This window comes from Sinohyriopsis cumingii, chromosome 18 (assembly GCF_028554795.1).
Source record: "Sinohyriopsis cumingii isolate HCF-2022 chromosome 18, ASM2855479v2, whole genome shotgun sequence".
Lineage (NCBI taxonomy): Eukaryota > Metazoa > Mollusca > Bivalvia > Unionida > Unionidae > Sinohyriopsis > Sinohyriopsis cumingii.
Genome location: NC_142978.1, coordinates 82,126,059 through 82,146,868, shown reverse-complemented (window position 1 = coordinate 82,146,868; position 20,810 = coordinate 82,126,059). Strand labels below are relative to the sequence as shown.

Genomic DNA, 20,810 nt, shown 5'->3' with positions numbered 1-20,810 from the left:
CGGTGAGAATAAATACAAACAACAAGTATAATTGCATAATCTAACCATCAGTAGCTTCAGCTATCATTTAAGCTGATTCAATCTCTGTTAATTTAAAGTATAGTTAATTCCAGTTCTGTATCAACCATGTGAAAATGCTAAGAACATATACCTTTCTCAACAATTAAAATATATCTGTGCCAAATTATCTACAAGGCTTTTGTTAAAATGAAAGCAAATGGTTTAAAGCTAAATGTTTGGTGCATTTCTAGACGCACTCATACCACCAGACATTATATGATATAATGGTCTTCTGGTGGAGGTACTTGACTTGTGATTGGCAGACAAAATTTTGGCGCATAATCTGCCATGCAGATATTGATTCAACGAGCGCCATGATGATAAATGGCAAAAAGTCTTATTGTCTTAAATATCCACCAAGGAGTACGGCAACGAAGAATTCCTTTCTCATCTGTTTGTATCTTGTATTTATTGATGAGCTCATAAATCTTGTCTGTGAGTAAATAAGGTTCAAATATAGGACAGCCGTGCTGTTTACTTCCTCTTCTCTCATGTAACAATGTATGTCTTAAAGACGACATGGTCTGTCTGTCTACCAAGCCAAATTCTTTACTTAAATTACTACATATGGCAAGAAAATATTTCGGATAATGAAGGTACCAAATTCTACACGGTTCTTTTCAGTTAAAAAATATAAAATGCAGACAATAACAAATATATTACAATTTGCTGATGAGATCATTAAAAAACAAAAATATATTAAGGCGTTAGGAATATTGCAAAATGCGTCACACAAAAATCTATCCAGAGTTACTAGAGATTCGTGTGAAGAAAAAAGTCTTTGGTATGACTCGGCCAGGGATCGAACCCACGACCTCCCGCATCCGAGGCGGACGCTCTAACCACTAGGCCACCGGAACGGTTCAATTCCGATATGTGCATGCTTTCATGCTGGGAAGTGGAAAAGTGAGTTCACATGATAGAGAAGAGTACTGATTCACTCCAAGAACCAATTTCGAAATCTGAGCAATATATGCTGGTAGTCAATTACAATAGCCTCATCCTTCTCGATCTTGGTGCATGTCACCATTTAGGATATGTTTAGAGTTTGTTTTACATATATCAGTAAGATACCAAACGCATTACAGAATCTTTCGAGATTCTTTCCATATCAAACTCATCTGGATCATAAAATGCATTTTCTCCTAGCAAACTCAGCATCATTTTTAAAAAATCAAAAAGGTTATCAGTTCTACTGTTGAGGTTCCCAGCCAAACAGACAAAATCATCAAGATAGGAAGTTACTATTTTTGACAACACTTTCTTCAATAATTCAACCCCATTCTCTTCAGTGTCAATCAAATCATAAATCGAGCCCCTTGTGGTGATTTAACATGCAAAAACTATCAAATCATTATCTAAATTTAAACTGTATCATTTAAAGTGGAGACAGAGTTCTAAATAAATTCTATTCACATTATTTTCTTCTACTAATTCTGACTTCACAAGATATAATGACCTTTGCCAGTAAAATCAATTGGTCTCTTCTAACTTCTAGGCAACTGCAATCAAATTATGCAAACCTTTTCCATTTGATGTGACCTAAGCACCCCTAAATCAATAAGTTTCTGTCTTACTCACTGCACATGTCCTGCAGAAATTGTAGTAGAATTAGCGTTGAGAACTCTAATTTCTGTACAGAAACAATATTTCTTCTTTCAGTGACCATGACACTTTAAACCCCAACTTGACAGACTTCTTCCTTACCCCATCTGAAAGCCACCTGCCATGTTTGGTCCACGTCTGTGATGTCGAACTAAAGCAATTGTGCAGAAACCAAATTTTTCTTTTTTTCAGTCAGTATTTTATGCTTTTACCTTTTAACCCCAAAATCAATAGGTTTCTTCCTTGTACCAAGTTATCCACAAAGTCTGCTCTAGGTCTGTGATGCTAACTATTATTATTAAGCAAAACCATTTTTCTTCTTTCACTTGGCGACCAAGACCCTTTGACACTAAAATGTATAAGCTTCTTTCTTACCCCAAGTGAAAGTCATCCATAACCTTTGGTCTAGTACGAGATATGGAACACTGTTGTGAAGAAATAATTTTTCTTTCAGCGACCTAATCCTAACACCCCAAAATCAAGAGGCTTCTTCCTCCCCCCCCCCCCCCAGTACGAGTCATTCACAACATTTGGTTACTGTTATTGTGCAGAACATTTAAGGTTTATTGATAGACAGAGTCAAAAATATAATAAGCTTTGCCAAAAAGCAGACACATCAAAAAATGAAAGGTCTTTGTGCAAAGATGCTTTAAAATCCTTCTGAGTTTAACGAGCTACCTTTAACAACAATGGGCCTATTGGATGGCAAATCAGCATAATCTGTAAACAAATGATGGCAGAACGCTCTATCAAATTCGGTTAAAATTGCTCCAGTGGTTTGCGAGAAGCTGAAAACAAACGTTAAGGCAAAATGCATACTCATACAATAAGCTAATTCGAGCTTTGTACTGGGTGTGCTAATGAAACACGAGTCCCTTGAATGGACTAACACTTTACTGGCCGAAAAGAATTGCCAAGAAGTCAAGATAAGACCATTTCTTCCATTTATCTGTAGAGTGCTAAGACGATCTCTGATTTTCTTCAGCGATAGCAAAATTTTCATATGTAGTGCACATATATCAGTTTGGCACCATCTCAAGTTAGATAAATGCATGCATCCTATCAAGTGCTTTGATGTCAACCCCTGACAAGGAAAAAGTGTAATCCAAGTGGACAAAAAGAGTAATCTGAGCAGAGAGATAGTAATACACATATAGCATGATAAAAATTCAACGAGCATATGCACAAAATTATTTATTTATCCCTCTGGACTTTTAACATCAATTACTGCGTCAAGATTTTGCATATAACACTTTGCTGAAAACCCCATACAGTTCTGCCAACATATTTATTCAAAGCATTATCAAGCAATTAAAAAATTTGTTTTCTCCAGTGGAATCTACTGTTAATTCTGGTAATTAAAGAAAAGCACTCCCTTTTCATTGTCAAAGTCTCTTACACAGACTGGGTACAACTTCTTGTCATAATCACTACTCCTGTCTGTTGCAAAACCTAACAGCCCAATTGTCATGGCTTCTGCAATTTTAAGTGAAGTATCTTCTGCTAAACACCTAACAATATTAGATGATTTTGTTTTTGCACATGTACATTTTCTCAGTGTATCCCACAGGGGTGTAAAATTGAGGGTTAACAAAACCTTGGTGTCAGAACTGGTGGGGGGGGGGGAGAGGTCAAATAAAAAATGTGGGGGTAAAAAATGTACTGACAAATTTTCACAACATTCTCTCTCTAAACATACAAATAAACATGCACAATTAACAAACAAATGCATTCTCCACTCAAAGAATTCTATTAGTTCATTTTTCTGTTAGTCATACTTTTAACAGTCTCATATCTTTTTAAAGCAATATTATATACCAACACAGTACACACATGCCAATACAAAAAGCCTAATAAATCTTTTTAACCAAATGGCAGTTACTTTACCGTCATAAAATGTGTACTATCATCGGTTTCATTGTACTTCGTCCTAGAACATATTTATCCAAAAATTAAGCAAGCTAATGATTCATCTTCTTTCTAATAAGTTACACTTGAACTTAAAGATCTTTCTTTTAATGCAGCAAAGTTAAAAACCAACAAAATCTGCAATGCCCCTCCCCCCCCCCGACTTTGTAATCCAAATAATGCATTTGTCTCAGCAAGTTTACTGATTTCTTTGTTGTGAAATAATGTCTTGTGTTATAATGTGTTCTCCAGATATCTTGTGGCAAACGAAGGCAGATTTTTTGAAATTCTTGAACCCTGTCACGAAAGGATTATTCACTTTTGCAGTGTTCACAATCACGCAATCAGAAGTCACACAGGGAATCCTAATGGATGTGCCATATTCCAGTTAAGGGAATTATTTTCTCCAGTTTTCATTAAAGTTAGATCAACAGTTACTCTTCTGTGTTCTGCTTCTTTCACTTTCTTCACTAACGATTCTTAGTGCACGATGTTTTAATCTGGAGATCACTTTCTAGAGCAACTAGCAATGAGGTTAAACATCCAGATGACATCTAGCGGAGTCTGATGGAAATTGTGTGAGAGCTCAAGAGATTAGGGGAAGCTACTCCATCATAACATTGCCTATGCTAGTCTGGTTCCTTATTTCGTATGTTCCCTGCGCTACACTCTGCTACACAAATAGAGAAGCGCAACGCAGGGAGCAAACAAAGTGGGGAACCAGTCAATGCCTAAGCTTGAAGTATACACAGTGACATCCCTCGTCCAATGCATTGGATATTAAATAAATCCTTATTGCATTATGTGAATCCTCTGCATCAAAAAAACCACACAGCAACAAAATGTGTGCGTCTATTTTCTCTAGCTTGCGCCCCTGACGCACAAATGTGCGTAAAGGGAAACAGTTTTCTGTAACTTTGGAATCAGGAAACATCTGTTTGAACAAAGGACCAATGTAGTCTTACACCGCTAGGGGCAGTCCGTGTTCTATTAAGAACTCGATATAAATGCCTCTGCATTTATAAAATCTGTCCACAATTTAGTTCTGCTGTATAAAAAAAAAAGTTACCTTAGTAATGGAGTTAGTAAAACGAGCTAATTAAAGTTCTTTGTTTTACCAGTATGACCAATATTAAAATCCTTTCCATACAGTCTGCAAGGGGCATGGAGCTGCCCTAGAATGGAATGCTGTATAACGTAATTCATGTATTCATCTATGAATCGATTTTTTGTCTTTTCTAATCCATCTGTGATATTATTTGAAAAACATTTTTGCTAAAACACACACACGAACTAAAATAAATCTGAGGACTTTATGCGCCAAACACTTACAGACTGGTTCTGAACCAGATATGAATTTGAACAAAGAATCTGCGAGCAAAGATTACAAGTTAGAAAATCAGTCTGTTATCTCCTAACTAAGCCATACAGCTATAAATAGAAACTGGCAGTCAAAAGTTGAAAGTAGAACCAGCCTCTTTCTTGGAAATAGGACAGCTGCTATAAATAGCATATAATACTGTTAGGAGAGTGCAGGTATGTTTATGGACAAGCATACTCTTATGTTGTAGTTACATAGAAGCCGTCTTTTCTAGAATATGGTCTGTGGGATTAATGGGATGTTATGAAAATGAGAAAACAAATTATTTTCTTTGGAGGGGGATATACCGAAAAAGCGTAATCTGAATACATTTACGCGAAAGGCATAATTTAGTTAAAGAAGGTGTAATGATTGGCATGAATGCCCATGTAATAAGGATCATCCATTCTAGAGGAGTAGTGAGAGATTTTTAAGACTTGTTGTGGCAACAATACTGGATGTACAATTGGCCATCATTTCATTGAGAACCAACTAGGTATCAAAATCAGTTTATTGGTGAAAACCCAATGTTAATATAACCATCCATTTGAAAGGAGTTAAAACAACAACATTTTCATGATATGACTTCTATTTAGCAGTAGTAATAACGAGATTTTCAAGACCTCTGTTGCAAGGGCAATACTCAAATGTCAGATCAGAACCATTAGGTTGATAAGCAGGGGCAATACTCAACATCAGATCAGAACCATTAGGTTGATAAGCAGGGGCAATACTCTGTCAGATCAAAACGATTAGGTTGATAAGCAAGGGGCAACTACTCAACATCAGATGAGAACCATTAGGTTGATAAGCAGGGGCAACTACTTAACATCAGATGAGAACCATTAGGTTGATAAGCAGGGGCAACTACTCAAATGTCAGATCAGAACCATTAGGTTGATAAGCAGGGGCAAATACTCAATGTCAGATCAGAACCATTAGGTTGATAAGCAGGGGCAACTACTCAACATCAGATCAGAACCTTTAGGTTGATAAGCAGGGGCAACTACTCAACATCAGATCAGAACCATTAGGTTGATAAGCGGGGCAACTACCCAACATCAGATCAGAACCATTAGGTTGATAAGCAGGGGCAACTACTTAACATCAGATCAGAACCATTAGGTTGATAAGCAGGGGCAACTACTCAAATATCAGATGAGAACCATTAGGTTCATAAGCAGGGGCAAATAATGTCAGATCAGAACCAATAGGTTGATAAGCAGGGGCAACTACTCAATGTCAGATCAGAACCATTAGGTTGATAAGCAGGGGCAACTACTCAATGTCAGATCAGAACCATTTGGTTGATAAGCAGGGGCCATATTCAAATGTCAGATCAGAACCATTAGGTTCATAGGCATAAGCTTACGCTATGTCAGATCAGAACCATTAGGTTCATAAGCATAACAAGTAACATAATTTTCCTATCTCGAGAATGGAACATCATAACAGAAGAAATGCATCTTGTTAGCGTTTATTGTCTTAATCTGACAATGCAGCACAGATAACAGCTGGGCATTCTGATTATATGATGCCAATCTGAAAAAGAAGGAGAATGAGCATTTAGAAATCAGAACTAGTAACATACAGCAATAAAAAAAATATACATAGACATGCATGTCCAAAATCAATTCTAGTGGGAAATGGTCACTTGGGCATGAAAAATTCAAATCACGGTATCAAAGGCTTGCAATACTTGACGGTGATAATCATTACAGGCACTCCAGTCATGATTTTATTCATATTTGCAATAAATAATTACTTTTCCAGCATTGTATATGTTGAATCCACCAGTCAGGCCAATTAAAACAATTTTTTGTCTACTAAAACAAACTTGTTCTGAACAGCAGACACCGTTATTTTAGTGGACAAGGAAATTGTAGAAAACTGTGCTGTAGTCCAACTATACTATATGCTGGATTCAAAAGATATAATGCTGGTAAAGTAATATTTATTGCAGAAAATAATAAATCCAAACACAAGACTCTGTGATAGTGATACATGTTAATTTCTTGAATAAACAAGAAACATACAGATATTACACCCATTCCCCAAATGAGATTTTGGGGCCTGCAAGGGTGAATGTGCCCCATTTTTACCTTTCCTAGAATGCACTATAGCTGATACACATGTATATCTAGTCACAGAAGTAGAACTTACTAGATCCTGCAGCATGCTTAACACAAGTACTTCTGAAGCTGATAGAGTACACAAGAAAAACAATGTACATAAAAGATGTAGCAAATCCAATCTGGAGTATAAACAAGTACCACTTGTGCCCTTGGGTGTGTACAGCAATAGCATTCAAACAACACAGGATACTTTTTAATTATCCACAATCCGAAATGAGGATAGTGTTGAACTCAGTTTAAAATTACACTAATTATTTACATCTGATCCTTATGAAAATATAAAGAGAACAAAATAAACAAGATAGGGAAAAGTTCATCAATGAGCTGATCCAACAAGGAATTAACAAAGTGGAACACTGCTATATGACACTTTGAGTAGTACTGACCTAGGTGGAAAAACCTGGGATATTCTTTTACTATGAAAAAAAAAAAAGGACAGTATTTTCAGGAGTCTACCTATTTTCTCAAATGAAATTTGTGTCTGCAATAACTTGTTCTTGTTTGTCTAGTAGCAGAAATGACATGTCTGCTTATGAGAGCGAGTTTATTCATTTACGCAGCACGACTTGTTCAGTCACATACCTTGTTTGCTACATCCAGAGCATCATAATCAGGGGCTAGTCTTACATAGGCTTTCTTCTCACCATCAGGTCTACAGAAACAAAAAAAAGGGTAACACTTTAGATTTAGAGCAAGAAATTCAAATACTAATAATAATTATTATCACACTATGGAATAAATAAGAGTCATTAGAAGTTACTGGCACTGTACTGGCAGAAAGAAAAAAAAGGAGTTGAAATTTTCTTCCCTTCGTTTATTCTTTTCAATGCCCAGTATTAAAATCATCTCAGACATTTCAAAACAATTCCAACATACAAAAGTCTGGCAATAAAAATACATTTTTGTCAGTCTGTGGCAGCATGTTTGCAAGTGCGGAACAAAAATCTTTGGAACATTGACCAGGATCTTTAATCACAAGTAGAAGATTGTCCTGTAGTTTTTGTTGGATTGTCATGGAATTTGATAAATATTATGGTCATTACCTGAAGATGCATATTATCAACAGATTACTCTCCCTTTTCACCCTGTAACTTTATCCAGTGTTTGAAACAATCTTATAGGTACAACTGATGCTGCAGTTTTTGATGGATTGCCAACATGATGGTCATCACATGAAGATGCATACGACAAATCATTCTTTTCCAGCACATTTTGTATTTGTTATTGGCTTTTGTTATTTGTAAATAAATGCAGCTTAAGGTAGAATCATGTGAACAAAACTAGACTGAAAATTTTCATTGGATAGCCGTTAAACTTTGGAAATACTGCCAAACATGTCAATAGCTGCCAAATAATGAAAAAGTTAAAACTGACATTTGTATGCAGATTACCTCTGTATGCAGGTTTACCAGCCAAACTTGGTTTTTGAAGAAAAAGTATGCAATAAATACCAATATCATTATTAATTTCACTTTCTTTTTGGTACTGTTATTATTATCATTGGGCACTTTAGGAAAAGATATTGTGATGTTGTGTTACATCCAGATATCCCCGAGGTTTAATTCAATAGTGAATATAGTGCATAGTAAACATGATCACAATGTTGCCAAAGTACTGAAGGACAAATCGACATAGTAATCAGCACAACACAAAAAAATACTATGCACAAAAACCTTTTCTTTAACATAACTCAAATTTTGACAGAATAAGTTAAGATTTTAACTGTATTACTGTCAACTTAGAACACCTAATAACAACATAAATAGCTTACCTTATTAAGGTGTTGACTTTAGCTACATCAATGTCATAGAGGGATTTGACTGCCAACTTGATCTCAGGCTTATTGGCTCTTTTATCCACAATGAAGACCAGTGTGTTGTTGTCTTCAATTTTCTTCATAGCTGACTCAGTGGTCAATGGAAACTTTACAATCTTGTACTGGTCAAGCCTGAGAAAATATGAAAGCAAAATAATGTAATGGCCTGGGTGGTCAGAAGAATACTAATTTATGCAAGATCAGATACCTCTAGAGATATTGCTATTTATGGTCCCCTTTACTGCTCTAAATAGCCTTGACATTATTCTAAATTTTCATTACATTGCAAAAATACTGAGATAAACATTTTGAATGTGATCACAGTTAAAATATGAACAAGACTGTTTGAGATGGACATTGTTCTTCAGACAATGGCTGATTGTTTTACATTATGAACTAATTTTTCACTGGGGGGGTTGAACAGTTACTCAAAATCATATTTAGTCACACAGATTCTTTTGTACTTTTTGGCAGTGTACATTAAGTCAAAGTGCTTGTTTTAATCAGTTAGGCCAAAATCTAAAACATAATTTGCATCTCCTATTCCTTTGGTTTTAAAATTAGGGTAGGCAGGTAGTTTTTAAAATAATGATAAGTATATATAATGCACTTAGTGCTTCAAGTACTGGTGGGCAAGACCAGCTCAATGCAAAAAGCAACAGAAACTTTATTTTGATTTGCTGAATTGTGTCCAGCTGGAATGCATTGTAAAAAGTAAAGCTTGATGTGTTCATCAAAATAAGCATTGCCTGTGACATGTAAATGGAGTATACACAGTAGAAGGTTAAAATGTAAACAAAAAATGCACTTGTACATGTATAACCCCAAATTATATGCAGAAGTACAAGTTTGTTGCAATGCTGTCTGTTATTAGAATTTGTGGATCACATGCCATTTGATACTTAAAACAAGCAGTGAAAATGTAGAAAAATCTCTTCTCCACTCACATTACAAGCATCACATTGCACATTTTTTCTTGATTCCCCGACAATTATATGGAGTACTGTTTAATGAAAGACATTTTATTTGTCTGCTGAACTACCCTAAATCTGTGTTGCTTGTCAAATAAAGAATAAAAATATTCAAGTTGTATTAAACTTATAAATGTACATGTGTGTGTTTATGATCCTACCAAATACTGATCAGAATATACTTAATCATCTCCAGGTACAGAATCCACATTAAGATAACAAGCCCAGAAAATGTCTTTCCAATTGTACAACTGTCTCAATTTTTCGTTGCTAAACCGAGCAATTTTTCCCAGCATAACAATTTTTCTTTAAATCCCGAAATTGATTTGTGCATCTGAGCTGGTTTAGCCCAATACTTGGAGTGCTTACCCATAATATACTGTATATACTTGCATACAAACCCATCTGCATATACGCTGCCCCCCCCCCCAAACTGAATAGGTATAAACACACCCCAAAAAATGCCTGACCCACAGATAAGCCGACACAAATCCACGACATCACAAGATACATGCAATAAGTTCTAAATGCAGTTATTTAGGCAAACTTATATTTAAAAAATTATGTATACTTCTCTCAGGGTTGGTATATATTATAAAAAGAAAAGGTATAAACTTGTTTGAAAAGTAATTTATTTAATTTTCTGGGGTTTTTTTTTGATTTCTGCCTCATTCAGATTTGTGTATAACTTAATCAAATGATGACAAGAATTAAGCATTTATGGGTTGCTGTAACACTACCTCTCCCTTCTGACTCAATTATTGTTTGTTTATGCATTATTGCATTGGACATTTTATATCAGTGCACCAGTAGTAACGTTTTTATTTTGCCTTGAAATTGTAATTACCTAACTCTTTAAAATGTGATCCCAGTATAACACACTAAACAACATTATGGTTTGATTAAACGCTTGCAATTAGGCTACTGAACGAATTTACATAACGGCACCACCGCATGTACATTGTAGGTCTGAACATGCTGAATGAAGTACATCCCTTGGAGTCGAATCACTGGCATTACTGCAATAAAATTTAATGACATCTCCAAACTACAATAATAAAGTTTCAGAAATAATACAAATACCATAAAAACTGAGTTTTAGTTTGCTTTGGTGCAAGCGACCTTACACCATACCTGTCAACTCTCACGCCAGGAGAAGAAAAAAAAAAAAACTCCCAAAATTTGGGGTCATTCCACGACAACCTCCCAAGTTCATAATACCTCCATAGTTTTGCAGAACTCCCAATTATTACATTTTTTCTTCGATTTTCATTTCTCCTATAAAAGATCCCTACATAAATAGATACATCATATGCAATCCATGGAAGCCATCTTCTGTTGTATCACCTATGAATACTGTTGTGACGAAACAATTTACCAGAAAGAATTCTCTTCTCTAAATAGAATGTTAAGTTTAAACATTATTCACGAAAATTAATGATTTGTTTAAAACCTCTACAACAATACAAAAATTGGAAAATAAACCACAACAATAAAATTGTTAGCAATTAATTTCAATCCCAAAAATGTTCACTATGAATGCTGTAGCTCCATTCCCACAAAAGCAACTTACACAAGTGAACACATGGCATTTTTATACCGTATATACGTTAATTTAAAATGAACGAAAATACATACCACGCAGTGTAAGTGTCCTTAAAAACTAATTCAGAATACACGTTTTATAGTAAACAATGCTTAATGCCTTACGAGTTGACAATAAGGAAATAAGGTCTGATATACAAGGGGAAAATAGTTGCCACGTGTATGGTGCCTAACACTGCCTATTTAGGCACCTTTGTTCAACAAAACTGGGTATCCTTTAGTTGGCAATCAATTGCCCATGGATAAGACGACCCCCATTCTTCCAGGCCTTTACTTTTTCCAAAATTGGTTGGCTTATATGCGAGTATAAATGGTACATGAAGAAAATTTGACAAAACTGATTTGTCCATTTAAATCATATGTGCCAACACACACAGAGGTATAAACAATTATTGTTATTTTAAGTGGCAAAAAAATGTACTTGGGGCTTAAAAAGTACAATCCATATCTTACATGCCAGAACCACAGTGCATATGAAAAAGACCCATCTATTTTTGCTAACCCCATTCTGCAGCTGGTCAAAATTCTTGTCACAAAGGGCAAAACCCATATGGATTAGAATCAGAATACAAACGAAAAATATACTGAAAAATTGTTTATATTCAACACTCACTTCAACTATTCTACATATGTAACTTTCACTGAACGAGTGTAAAAGGGAATTTTACAACGAGCATGATCACATCTTCAGCATGCTACAACATTACTCTCATATTCTTCTTCTAAAATTTGTAAAGCAGAGATAATCTGTCCTTTCTTCTGATCTGACATTTTAAACTTTGAATAGATCCCTCTGCTCTAACATTTTCTGGCATTTAACACCCACAACTTGTACTGTAAAGCATTTCCTTTAACTTGCAGCGCCATTTTCATTAAAAGTATAGAATGGTCTGGGAACTGACTAGTTATGTTCAAATTTAAAGAAACAAGTGTTTTGATGAAATTAGGTCTCGAGGAAAGTACTCTTATTCTTATGCAGTCGCCATTCTCAAATTTATACAAGTGGAATTAAAGAGATTATTATTTTGATTTTTCTAAAACAGCATAATCCATATACAGGCTAGTGTAAAACGTAATTTGCTGGGGAAAAAAAGCATAATGTTTACAACAAGAATGTAATGGTTGGCATGTATGCTAAATGAACTGGTTTAGCCCAGTACCTGAAGCACTTAGTACATTATATATGTATATCAATAATAATAACATGTATCATGTTTAAAGAAAAGAAAAAAATACCTACCTAACTTAATTATTTAAACAGTGCAATAGTTAACTCCCCCCCCAAACAATCGGTTCATATTTATTGATATTTTCCTGACCTTCCCTAAGTTTTGGCAAGCTTTTGGACATTGTCCTGGCCTGAAACATTAAATTTTTCCATTCTAAAGCAAAATGATCCTTCGTGTGGTTCAAATAAATTTTTATATACTTACTGGGGCCTTCTTGGTACACTTTTCCTGGGATATTTAGGCTGCCTCTTAAGTTTAAGGGTCTTGGGTCTGCGGAAGTGGACAGAGGTCCTCACTTTGTGTGTCCTCTTGCTATGAACACCCTTGAGAACATTCTTCTTGGCTTTTAGGGCCTTGTCCTTACTTTTCTGGGAATCTTTTGCAACCTTTGCCTTTTCAGGAACCTTCTTGGTCTTGGTGGCTGCCGGTTCTGAAGTATTTATTATAATTCCATTTTTTATCTATTTTGGTTGTTTAATGACTAATCTTAAATTAACAAGGTGCCCTTTGCAAAATAAATAGCAAACGTTTACTGGGGTTCACTAGGATGCCAAAATTTGCTTTAAAGTATGTGTACTATTCATTTCTGGACACATGATAATTTTTGAATTTCAACAAAACTTTCCTCAGTATGCAAGATTTTGCTGGCAAAATTCTTTATTTCAGCCATTTCTACAAAGCAAGAACCATGTTGCAAGTTACAGTACAGCTCATGAAATTTTTCCAAACCGCACACATTAGGACTGGGGGTGGAGAGGATTAAGAAAAAACCTCCACCAGCTCTCCACGAGTCCCAATGGAGATGCTGTGGCAACTCAAGAACTTCTCTACACTTTTTAAATATCTGAGGTATGGACAATTTACTTCATGTGATGTCACGTGAAAACAACGGATAGATCCCAGAAAGCACTCGTCACTGTATGAACCATTGTGTGTGAAAAGTTAATAACATTTCTCCTATATAGCTGTTTACATGGTCAGAATGTTATTACTCCAGCTCTCAAGTTTGTTGTGGACGCTGCAAATCACATTCATTTGCTTCACTGTTTGAAAGTTCCATTTTTTACTCTAAACTCATCCATATTGTTAATTTTATCTCTACTTTCAAATGGATGAAACAGTTTCTTTAGTTCATCCACAAACAAATCTAATACACTTAAAGCTAAAATGTGTTACATAAGCATACACTGTTTACAATCAAAGTAGTTCCTAATACATAAAACTATTTTTCGAAAGGTGTTGAGCAATATGAAGCCATGCAGTATGGAAAAATACTATAAGATTCTGACAATGTAAAGTTTATGGTGAAAAAAATGAGCATATAATAAACCTGTTTAATTCATATTTAGATGTCAGCAATCTGATAAATATTTAAACAGAATATGTAATATTCTTTAATGAAATGAAGCTATCTAATGTTGTGTGCCAAAATTAGTATGTTTTTATTTCTCTCATTCAAGAAACATCCAAACTTCAAGCAATTTTGGTATTCCTTGGCTGCTACTGCATTCATGTATGTGTGTAATTTGGACTTTTTTAACGTAGCTTTAACAATTTTTCAGCCACATTGCTACGATGTCTGCAGTGTGGCAGTTTATAGTGATGTCTAGCACTGGGGCATCATGCTGCACGATGTCCCACCCAGTCACATTATCCTGACACCAGGCTGACCAGTCCTAAAGCTAACCTCTTAATGCTGAGCGCCTTGCGAGGCAGCTGTAAGTACCATTTTTGTAAGTCTCTGGTATGACTCAGGCGGGGATCGAACCCACGACCTCCCGCATCCGAGGCAGACGCTCTAACCACTAGGCCACTGGAGCAGTTGCTACTGCATTTCAACAAACCAAAATGTCACTTAAACTTGAAAACACTGCCACCTGCTTGTGTAAGAATTTGATACCATCAACAAATAGACATGAGAGTAAATACAGTTCAACTAAAGGAATCCAACCTTAATTTTGGGAAAAAGTGTTAATATTGGCTGCCAAGAGTGTGATATATATTCCTGAAAATCTATATGTCCTCAAGTTCGGGTCAGTCGACCAATGAAAACGTTGCTGTTTATTTTAGATGTTTGCCCAAACAACATAAATATCAAGGTATACGTCTACATTATAGGACAATTATGTATCTTATGTAAATCAGGCTGCTGTATCAACTAAAATTAGCACCATGTAATGTTGCACTCGCTGATGACCATTATTCCAAATTAAATAAGTCTGCGGAAACGGAACAAGGTCTGTATATAAACTGTACGGTTTGAAGGGACCCAATAATCCTAAGGCTAAGCTAAATTATAACTGCAATATAATAATTTCGACTGGAGATGGAATGCAATTCATAATGGACGAAAGGCAGACTAATATAGGTCTGACGAATTTTGTCCCTTAATATGATTTTTATGTTTTTCAGGATATTGCTTTGTTCGATCTCGCGTCAGCACGTGTGAATTTAAGTGGACATACGATCTGGCAACGAGGGAGACAACTCGTTAGTTCCTTGTCCCAACATGTGCCTTACCACCGATAACCCATCCTTTTGTAAAGTCAAAAGTGAGATAATACTGTACTTCCATGCAACATATCAGTAAAATATTTCTGATAATTGGAACCTGTAGCATTTTTTTAAAACCGTTTTTATTTTAATTATGATAACCCATGTCATTTCAAAAATATGGGGTCGAGGCACGAGTGTGACTACAAATATTCTTTTCCACTTAAAAAGTCTCATGTATGACTCTTAATGTACAAGATATAACGTTTCACATACAATATATAATGCAACACGACCATTTTTATGTCCAATATATTGCAAAATAATGGTAATATTCACATACTTTCTCCTCCCTTCTGCTTCTTAGGTACTGCCATGTTGATTGAGCAGGTTGAAAAAGGACAACACGTGGTACAAGCGGCAACACGTCTATATACACAAATGAACCCAATTTGACCGAATGGACATTAAAATGTAGTCTGGTTCCCTATCTCATTGGGTGTGTCTTTTTTTTACTCAAATACATCCAGATATACTCAAAGGCATCATTTTAATATTAAAAGTAGTATTGTGTTATTTAAACAAAAATAAGCTATAGTTTGTTAAATATTATTAATATATGTTACTAATCATAATCTGTATCTTTCAACATTTTACAGATCGTGTGACGATGGAAGTAGTTCTCAAATGAAGTATAGTTTAAACCTGCAGATGAATCCGTGTTAACTGATCTCACAATTTAGTACCATCTGGTATTTTTCGGCATGTTAATAATTAATAGCTTCTTTATGTTTCTAAATATTGATTCCATTACATACTGGCATTAGATTTTAATGTGTGTGTATGTGTGTGTGTGTGTGTGTGTGTTTATCATCTAATTTCTGAAATAAGAGTTGTAAAGGATTCCGGGACTATTTGGCCCATAGCAAAATCATCCCATTAACGTTCTCGGACCATAACTAGCTCAGTCTAGCCAGATCAGGCCATAACGTACTCACTCCAATACCTACTCGGCCCACTATTTATATAAGAGTAATGCAAAATTTTCACCATTCAGTGTAATGAATTACAAACATAAATTAGGGATTTACAAAAAAAAAAAAAAAAAAAAAGCTCTCGCTGATTATAACAAACACATCACAACTTCCACCATCCAGAATAAAGAGTCATAAGTAGAAATTAAGGTTTCACTTAGAATACTTACTAATCATTACAAAAACATTATATGAAAGATCAGGTATTAATCGAGACAACTACGTCTTATTCCAATTAGCTATATAAACATGTTGTTATGTTCATAATGAACATATGTCCTAAATATTGTGAAGTCAGTTTATTTCTTTGACATGCACTCATAACAGGGGCAATAAGCTTCATTCCTATTTTCATTGTTTGGTGTTTTTATTTACAATATTTTAATGATGTTATAACATCACTTGATCAAAAGAAAGATGGATACTCAATTAAAACGTGCCTAATATGTCAATATTGTTCAACTAAATTAACGATTTCAAGAATTTCAACTATTATTATCATTATTATAACTAAGAAACAGCAAATAATATGTGTTGTAAATTACTGTTTAAATAACCTCTCATTTCTATACATGCCAGCAATGTATGAAATTTCTAGGGAAAAATGTAGACATTATATCAGCACAATCAATTTTAATGGGAATAAAAATAAAAACAATTATGAAAAAAATGCGCATCTAGTTGCTAAATAGTACTAATATTAGTACCCTAACTTCGTACACTCAAATATATGTAAAAAAAATGTTACTTATTTCAATTATCTAATTAATATAATGAATGTTTTAGTGGTTATGAGAAAGAAATGCACATACCGTAGCAACACTTTAAAGTTGCAAATCGGACTCTGAGCAGCAGAGAGGGTGAACAGACCACTTAAGGGAAGGGTCACCCTTGTGTTTAGACCAAAAAAAATAGTGACCCTTCATAGAGGTCAATACCACGTCTACGATTATTGTTTGTCCCAAACAGAATTGTAGACAAACCCTCTCTGCCGCTATCAATCTTGGGAATCATCATCTGAATCATGGGAATCTTCATCTGAATCATGGGAATCTTTTGTTTTGTTCTTCAAGTAATATTCAAGTTCTGATGGTGGTTTTTCTATTTTTGGATTTATGTTCTTTCTTTTTCTGTAATAGTTCATCAAACTTCTGTATCGATCTCCACCGCAATTTTTACAAATCTGATATAATCCTCTAACGCCGTTGTTACATCCAACACAACTTCGTGGACCAGCATGAGGATTTTTCTTTAAAATATGATTATGTTTTTTGCAATATTCTCCACGGCATCTTTTGTTGCATTTATTTGTTGTTCCTTGAATTAACCACGCACAGTTGTTCATTATATGAATGATATCTGTTTAATTAAATTTACACCCCTTCTGCTAATATCAATTAAAAAATTGTTATATTAAAAATAATGGTATATCCAGAATCTCATACTGCAAGAATAGCACGAGAACGATTAGAAGCAATTAAAAAATTTCTTCCTGTCAGAGATTCATTTAGAAAAAATCTACAAGCGCAGCAAGAAGCACAAGTTGAGTACGAAGAAGAAACTAAAAAACTGTTTAAACCCGTCACTGCAGCTACTGAAAAGGTTACAGCTGTCATCAAAGAAGATCTTTTTCCGGTATCAAAACAAACAGCAGAACAAACTGAAAAAATAGCAAGAAGAACTAAACAGACAAAGAAGATTTTACGAGATCTTCCACCTGGAATAGCCAGGGAAATAGCTGCGGCTCAGCCTCCACCTGTTGGTGAGGAAATACTTGAAAGTATTGGAAAACTTCGTACTGAAGTCGCCGACGTGCAAAAAGAACATGCACCTGAATCCGAACTAGTAGAAAAAAACTTAGAATTGATTGCAAAATTTAGGAAGGGGGTTGTTGAAGAAATTAGAAATACTAAAGAAGAACAATTACCCGAAGCAATATTAAATAGTATATTTAATAAATCTAGTATTTTAAAACCCCATTATGAAAAAGTAAATGATGATAATCTTATTAAATATATATATCGCGTATATTACAACAAAAAACAAGCTAGAGGTCAAAAATATGAAATTATTAATGGAGAAGTAAAAAGACTTTATAGAGAGAGACTGAAACAACAAGAACAACTCGCCCAGCAGAAACTTCCTCCACCTTTACAACAAATAGAACAACAGCAATTGATGTTGAAACCATCTAGAGAGAAAAGGAAGCAGATGGCAAAGGAAATGAAGCGAAAAGCAGAAGAAAAATGGAAACAAGAAGAAGAAATATTTAGAGATATAGAAACTAAACAACAGGAGAAATTACGTTCACTGGGTAAAGAAAGAGATCCTGACGATGATCCTCCAAGCGCTGTAGGAAGTGGGTTCCTGACTACATCAGAAGGAAATAATTTTATTTGTCCTGATAATATCCTCAATGACGTGTCACGGTTAGAAGTTCTCATAGGAGGAAAACGTGCCGGAAATAATTCACCAGAAATAATTAATGAAGCAGCTGATATTTGTCGGCGATTATTTCAAGGTGGTATCATGGATATCGGAGTTTACCGAGAACTTATCGATGAACTTGTTGATGACTAGTTGTTAAATAAATGGTAAATTAAAAAAGATGATCATACATAATAATCATCGTAAACCTGTACAGATCAGAGCGGTGAACTCACGATTACCAATCTACAGAGCTACTTACGGAGATGGACTTGGTGATGTTGTGCGGGGATTATTCACAAGGATAGCTCCAAAAGCAGCACCCGTTGCAAAACAAATATCGATGAAAGCTATCGATATTGTTCGTGAAAAAGCTCCTGGATCAATTGTCAATGTTGCTGGTAAGGCGTTCTCGGCAATCAAAGAAAGACTAGCACGATTATTGTGACGAAAACAACAACCACCAGTGAAACTGGCAAGTACTGAAATTATGCCCGCAGACGTAAGTAAAATAATAAATCAGGCTGCAAATCAAAAACTAGCGGAATTATCTAAAGAGGCAGAAAGAAATATAACATCAAATTTGATAGATCAAAGACTCAGTGAATCAGGAAATAATATTTCAAGCATGATATCAGGAAGTGGAGTTTCCAAACACGGTTTTCGTGTTAGACGAAAATAATTATAATAAAATGTTTAAGCGTGAATCCGATGAAGCATTTGATATGGAGGCACCTGTCCTTAAAGATGAATCGGTACGTGATTATCAGTTTTATTCTTATGAGGCACGAATACCAGATCAGCGTGGAAGAATTGAACTACAAGTTCATGATACAAGTAGATACTTTTTACCCGCTGAGGCTTTTCTTGAGGTAGAAGGTACAGTTATAAAAACGGATGATACTAATTACGGAGGTGCAGTAAAAGTTGGTTTTGTCAACAATGGGATTATGGCGTTGTTTGATAGCGCCACTTATATGATCGATGGAACAAATATTGAATCGATTCAGAAAGATATAGACGTTGCTACAACAATAATAGGATTAGCAAGATATTCTGATGATTATACAAGATCAGCAGGTCCTACAATGATGTTTGTGAAAGATAACTCCAATAACCCTGAAAGCGATCCGTATAATATAAGACGCCCAAGAAATTTTGCCAATAACGCTGATGCTGATGTGTGGCCAGTGGTTCATGGTTCTAGCGAAAATTTCAACTTGGGATTTGCAGCACGTAAAAATATGTTACTAGGAGACAATAGAAGATTTTCATGTGCAATTCCACTATCGCATATTTTTGGATTTTGTAGAAATTTTAGAAAGGTTATTTTTGGAGCTAGACACACGGTTGTTCTTGTGCGAAAAGGTGATGATAACGATGCTCTGTGGAGACCTCTTGGTGATGCTGGTAAAGTGATATTGTCTAAACTTTCACTGTGGATGCCGGTAATGACTCCAACGATCGCAGTAGAACAAAAATTAATTTCTTTCATGGACACTGGTGGTAAATCCTTATTGTCATGGTTAACAACAAGCACAGATAGCATGCAAAGTAACGTTAACGGTCAGTTCACATGGCATATAGCATCACAACAGGGTGTTTCTGCACCGCGACATATTTTTGTTGCGTTTCAGGAAACTAATCGATTAGGCTCACAAGTTCACTCTCATATGATATTTGATAAACTAGGTATCACAGATATTTCTTTACGGATAAACGGACAACAAGAACCAACAGAACATATACAACTAAATTATGAACAGAATCGTATAGGACGTGCATATCATCGTTTAATGTCATTCATGGGACGTGATCAAAATGTTGATACTGGATTGCAAATATCACAATATGATTTCAGAACTTTGTATCCGATTTATTATTTTTCACTGGAACATCTTGATCTATCAAAACAATCTGTCGTTGATGTCCATCTTAAAGCAACATTGAATACAGGTGCTGATAATTATAGAGCAATCGCGGTCATACTCAGCGATAAAGCCATGTTACTTGAAGGTGGTAGTGGTCGAATGAGAGTCGTTGATGCACCAGTGGAAAATCTCTAATTATTCAGAAAAATATTATTTATATAAAAATGTCGTATAGTCATGCTAATGTTATTCTGACCCCCGGTCAGGTCAAAAAGCTTCAATCAAAAACCACCAGC

General features: G+C 35.2%; 1 protein-coding gene across 1 annotated transcript; it reads right to left on the bottom strand.

The window, feature by feature from the left end:
* Positions 1-6,397: 6,397 nt before the first annotated feature.
* Positions 6,398-15,660, bottom strand: LOC149777161 (large ribosomal subunit protein uL23-like). The gene is made up of 5 exons (XM_089941857.1): positions 15,526-15,660; positions 12,894-13,119; positions 8,840-9,016; positions 7,651-7,720; positions 6,398-6,475 (listed from the first exon to the last, which is right to left on the bottom strand). Exons 1-5 carry the CDS (start codon positions 15,557-15,559, stop codon positions 6,461-6,463), a joined length of 522 nt encoding a protein of 173 aa, XP_089797983.1. The 5' UTR covers positions 15,560-15,660; the 3' UTR covers positions 6,398-6,460.
* Between the last annotated feature and the right edge of the window lie 5,150 nt (positions 15,661-20,810).